A 5,904-nucleotide genomic window follows, 5' to 3' on the forward strand; every position below is an offset into this window, starting at 1 on the left:
CTCTTCTTAGCCATCCCCAACTTCCCCCCCCCCCCCCCTCTCTATTGGTGAGTAAAAAGCTTAATTACAGTATTTTGTGTATAATTCATATATTCAACATTTCCTGTTTCGAAGAGAGATATGCAACTGTAGGTCCATTGGAGAAAATCAATGGCAAAAGCTATTAATAAGTGAAAAGACGAGCAAAAATCCTGAAAATATGAGACATTGAACTGTGGTAACTTCAGGAGATATGTCCTTCCCTTTGGGACAATTTTAAAGGAAAAAAATGTGACAAAAAGAGAGAGGGAGAGGGGACATCATCGAAACTATAGAGCTAAAGGAAATTCCACATAGGAGTTAACCTTGCCATGGTTTGTGAATCTGTTGCTCATGTGAGGTATTAACACAATTACTAAGACCTGCCATGCTGAGTATATCACTGTGAGATAGGGGTCTGAGGCCTAAGAAATCTCTAGTCAAGCCTTCATTTCCACCACTACTGCCACCCCCATTGCCATTTCTTGTTGTTTTAGAGAGCGAGTAGCTGAAATTAACATCCTTCTTTGAATTCAGAACTCCACTAACTAATGCGTCTTCAAGGGAAGTCCCTTCAAACCCAGAAGCAGAAGATAAAGAACACATCATGTCTTCAATAAGAGCACCTGAGGGGGGTGCACCAGTATTGCTAGCACCAGAGGGAACTGTAGGTCCAGCTTTATTCCCAAAAGGAGCCAAGCCACTGAAAAACAAGCCACCACTTGCCAGTTCTTCACGTGAGGACAAATCCAGACCAAAAACAGCGGTGTTTGTATTTGAAACGTTATCAGCATTAGCAGACACGTGAGCTTGTTCTTGTTGCTGTTGGTGGTGGTGGGGTCTCATCAAGCCAGTAGTTTTGCTGCTCACGGTTGCACCCATCTGAGCTGCTTTCTGCAGCAATGCAGTGGCTGACATGTGTGGGGATGGTCCTGAAGGGTACTGTAGTAGAGTGGGGCCAAGACTAGGGTTAGGGTTTGGACTCATATCTTGATGGGTTGGCGTGAACTCTTGACCTAGCCTTGTTGATAGGATTGATGGTGAGGATGAGGAAGACAGAAGATCAATGGGTGTTTGTTGATGTGGTGGGCCAGAAACCCCTAGTCCTGGTGGGCATGCTAGCCATGATGGGAAATCTGGCCTTGAACGAAAACTACTTTGCTGCTCTTTTTTAAGTGAAAACGCATGAAGGGCTTGACCACTGAATTGGGGCACTTGAAGATTGATACGGGGAGTTGAAGAACCAGGTTGTGTGGAAGGAAAGTGGCCTGGTGCTCCTGTTATAGCCCTTGCACTCTCCTCCGCTAAAGCTTCACAGAAAGCTCTGTGAGTAATGAAACTGTCCCTCCTGAAATACCAAGCATATGAATAGTGAAAACAAAACCTTACAGGCTAGAAAACAAAACCAAATCATCATAAAACCATAAAAGTGCCTAATGTCAACAATGCTAGCAGTATTTGACTTTCTCTCTCTCCCGGCTCCTCTCCTTTTCTCTGCGTTTGTTTTATTTTTCATTTTTTCACTCTGGTAAAGAAGGACGGATTGTTTCAGCCACAAAAAAAAAAAAAACTGAGGGCAGACTGTCCACCAAAGCTATAACAATGAATATTTGACAAACGTAGCATCTCTCTGTGCCGTCAAAGTAGGACTCTGATACTTGCATTGCATTTAATGAATTCCTAAGAAAATCAGATATAGAATAATTCAAAGTCCATGGATGTATCTCAACTGCATGGGACTTCTAGAGAAAACATTAAATGAAAATTCTTTTTGTCTGGTCAATCCTATTTCCTCACTCATGAGTTAATAAGAGCTTGTGACTACAGTCCTAAAAATGGCTTCATGTTCATGTATAGATTTGCTAAATAATGATTTATGGTTTGTTACCTTGAGAAAAGAGTTCCACAGTCACATCTGTACTCCCTAGTGCCACAGGTCTTGGCGTGAGCTTTCCAATCTGATTGAACTGCATACCTCTTTGAGCACTTGACACATTTCCACTTCTTCTCACCATGTTTTCTGCAAAAATGCTTCTTGATTCCTGTCAGGTCCCCAAGAGCCCTTGATGGATCATGGTGTACACAATTTGGTTCCGGGCACACATACACCTTCTTCCTTACCTCCTTGCTTGTTCTTTGCTTCAGCTTCCATGGCAGGTTGTGCCCTCTTCTATGAAGCTGAAGATTCTGATCTCTCTGAAACCCTTTGTTGCAGATCTCACACAGAAATCTATTTGTCGCCATCAAAGTCTTGGGTGACAAAGCTATCACTTCTGCATCTGGGTCTAAAATTGTCAAGAATCCATGCACCCAAAAAAGAAAGAAGACGAAAATATATTAGTAAAACTGAAAACAACTAGCAACGTGTACACGAAATAATCACCTCTAAAGCTAGTATCTTTAAAGATGGATTTAAGAACCTGGATTTCCTGGCAGGTTTCTCTTCTTTTTGACTGGAGGCTGGGTTTGAGCTGGAGAAGCAAAGTATTGCTGAACTCCGTAGTTGGTGCCAGTTTCATTTCTGTTGCCCGAAGAAACACTTGCTTGATCACCAGAAGCAGAAGTCAAATTAGACATATTTTCCTCCTGTAGTATTTGTTGCTGTTGCTGATGAAACATCAAACTTTTCATCATCTTTCTTCTCTTACTTGGATAAGCCAGCTAGCTGCTTTAGAAATCATAAGCTTGCATATCATGGGACCATAGATCTTTGGTTCTCATACATATATGTAACAAACAAACAAATAAAGAAAGAAAGGGTTTTGAAAGTTGATCCAAAAAAAAAAAAACAAAAAAGAAGAAGCAAAAAACAAGGGAAAAACTTACAAAGAGAAAGAGACCAAAAATAAAAGAGGTTAAAACTGATTTTTCTCAAATATTTAGACTTTGGATCAGATACTTAGCCCCTTACTTAGCTTGATGGTTTCTTCTTTGTTTGGCTTCAACCAAAGGGACAAGCTTTTTTAGATAGCTCAAAAGATGCAAGGAGAAAGAAAAGGAGAGACAAAGAAACTAGCTAGCTATAACCGAACCCAGATCATCAACCCACTTTCCCCCTTCATTTGCCTTTCCTAACACCAAGAAAGTTCACTATAACCACACAAAACATGAACAAAAAAGATCCAGCAGATAAATAAAACTTCGTATGTGTGTGAGTGGGTGTGTGTGTGTGTGTGAGAGAGAGAGAGAGAGAGAGAGAGAGAGAGAGGAACTGTGGATGAGAAGGGATAGTCTGTGTGATCCTGAAGGAGTCCAAAAACAAAATACCACAAAACCAAAGAGGAAAAAAAAAAAAGAAAAAGTAGAAAAAAGGGATCCCTACGGGCTGAACTCTGACGTTGCACTTTCTGTCTTTTCTGTTGTTCTGTTCCCAAGCCCCAGAGAAATCTCTTCTTTCTTTACTGTCTATTTGCTTCCCTTTTTTTGTATTCTTTTTTAACAAAGTTTTAATAATCTTCTGTTAAAAATTAACTTTACGATAGTTTTTTCTTTCCCATCACTCCCCTACCTTTTACATCGTTCTTCCACAAAGCAAATAAGAGCTGCTGAATACATAATTTGAAAGGCATGCGGTAATTCACGTAAAAGCTACCATCATTTGTATATCAATATCGAGAAAGAAAGCGGGATTCTTCAATTCACTTGCATGATTGGTTTATTGTAAGCAGACCTTGACATTTTCACAGCTTTCCACAAAGAAAAAACTTGCAGTGGCATGATTGATTCCTTGATTAAGTTTCCAACGGGCATGGCCAAAAGCCATCCTGCGAACTATGTATATATATATATATATATATATAGCTAGCTTAACTGCCTGCTCTACTCTTCATGATAGTTTTGAAATGGTAATTAGACATTAGTCAATGCAAGATTCTTAACTTAATCATGGCTTACTTAATTAACTACTTGACTGCTTATTGACTGGACGAGCTAGCTCTAGTGTGGTGATGGTAAGAAATAATTGGAATACATGACAGAAAGTAGGATTTTGGTAGAACTTTGAGGGCATCATGCCTCTACTTTGGAGTGTGGCCCTTGGACTATTAAGGGACAAAGGACGTCACACCTATGCTGTGTAAAACCATGCTCGCTGCACAAACCTCACAAGGACCATCGTCAACAATGACAGAAACCATTTTAAAATAGTTTTTGATGAAATTAGAACTAGCTAGCTAGAGGCTACCTTGCAAGTTATACGCCACACACACGTGTCTGTGTCATCTGTACTCTAAAATAATGTGAGAACTCGTGGAGCTACACTGTCGTGCTGCTGATTGATGTTTCCGATGAGAGCTCATGTTCCCTCTTACATAATAGGAATAAAAGGTTGGGAATATATAAATATTTTTCTTTTGTCATCTTCTTGTTTTTTCAATCAATGGTTTGGTTTTTGAAAGGGGATCTTGTTCTCGACTAAAGTCTCAATTCCAGCTCATTTCTGCTGTAAATAATTAAGCGGTTTATTATTATTATTATTATTATTATTATTATTATTATTATTATTATTATGTAATGAATGTTAATTTAAACTTGCCTCTGATAACGAAAGAAAACAAAATATAGAAAAAAAGGGGAGAATAAAAATCCTTAAATGTTATGCATGTGTGCATGTAAAGAAAAATCTACAAATGTGGATTAGTTTCAAATTTAATTTTTAGCGCGCGCAATAAAAGAAAACATTCATGTAATGAATGCTTTTAAGATAGTTATTGACAAATTATAATAATCTCTCCAAAAAATTATAAAATTAAAAAACATATATTTAAAAATATCAATTATCATTTTAAAAAAAGTTAAGCAAAACAATTTAAAAACTAAAAGATGAAGTTTAAATATGAAAATAATGAAGTTTTAAGATCATAGATATTATGCATTATATTTGATTGTTAATGTGTACAATTAAAAAAATTACTCACAAGTAACACATATATTTGCTAGGAATACGGTTAGATTCAATGTTATATTATAATTAACATAAATATTTAGAAAAATACTAAATATAAAAGTGCTTTTATTTTTTTTTGGATAATCATCAATTTTATTAAAAACATGTCTATTTAGACAATAAATATAAAAAAACAAAAAAAAACTTATAATGAGATATGAAAAGGAAAAACAAACAAAACAAATCAAAACATCAGTAAATTCTATGTTAGTTTGTTCAAAACTTTATGCTATATGTATTGATTACAAGATCAGATTTTCAATATGTAAACTAATAATTATAGAAATTCAGCCAATAAAAAAAGACACCGAAGGATCAAGATAAAGTAGAAACCAAGATCCACTCTTTTGAAAGATAATATTATTATAAATTAACCATATATTCTAGATTATGTAAAAAGATAAAAGCTTTTTATTTTTTTTTGAAAATTTCTAGTAATCAGCATAAACCATTAATATAACATAAAAGTTTTTAATACCAAACCATGTTAAATGGTGAACTAAGTTATAGTTGGGATATTGCTTGTCTCAAAATAAAAAATTCACAACAATCTTTGTTAAAAATATTTTTTAATTTTTAATATTTTCAAGAATGAAGAATCCAAGTTAGATATATTATATATCACCTGCACTTGAATTTTTTTTTTATTTTTTGTATTCATATAATTAAAACATTTTTTTTATTTTTTGTATTCATATAATTATCAGGGCTTAACTTATTATTTTTTATGTTAATTTGTTTTAATTATTTAAAATTATTTATATATTTATAGTTTTCCTAAAATTGGCTCAATTAAAATCAGTAGCTAACTTTAATCCACTTATTCTATTAGTCCTAATTTAGTAATTTACAAATACATGATGTTATGGAATAAATTATTAACACAAAAGTAATTTTGAACACTTGAGACAAATTAATATAAGGCCAAAATAATAGAATAA

The 5,904-nt window shown here is 35.1% G+C and overlaps 1 protein-coding gene across 2 annotated transcripts; it reads right to left on the reverse strand.

The window, feature by feature from the left end:
- Positions 1-124: 124 nt before the first annotated feature.
- LOC105108260 (zinc finger protein NUTCRACKER) lies at positions 125-3,280 on the reverse strand. 2 transcript variants are annotated; one of them, XM_011002508.1, is made up of 4 exons: positions 2,918-3,280; positions 2,439-2,686; positions 1,907-2,303; positions 125-1,366 (listed from the first exon to the last, which is right to left on the reverse strand). In XM_011002508.1, exons 2-4 carry the CDS (start codon positions 2,650-2,652, stop codon positions 340-342), a joined length of 1,638 nt encoding a protein of 545 aa, XP_011000810.1. In that variant the 5' UTR covers positions 2,653-2,686; positions 2,918-3,280; the 3' UTR covers positions 125-339. The 2 variants fall into 2 exon arrangements, with proteins under 2 accessions (XP_011000810.1, XP_011000809.1); XM_011002507.1 differs by having other exon boundaries at positions 2,439-3,280.
- Between the last annotated feature and the right edge of the window lie 2,624 nt (positions 3,281-5,904).

This window comes from Populus euphratica, unplaced genomic scaffold (assembly GCF_000495115.2).
Source record: "Populus euphratica unplaced genomic scaffold, PopEup_1.0 scaffold366.1, whole genome shotgun sequence".
NCBI lineage: Eukaryota > Viridiplantae > Streptophyta > Magnoliopsida > Malpighiales > Salicaceae > Populus > Populus euphratica.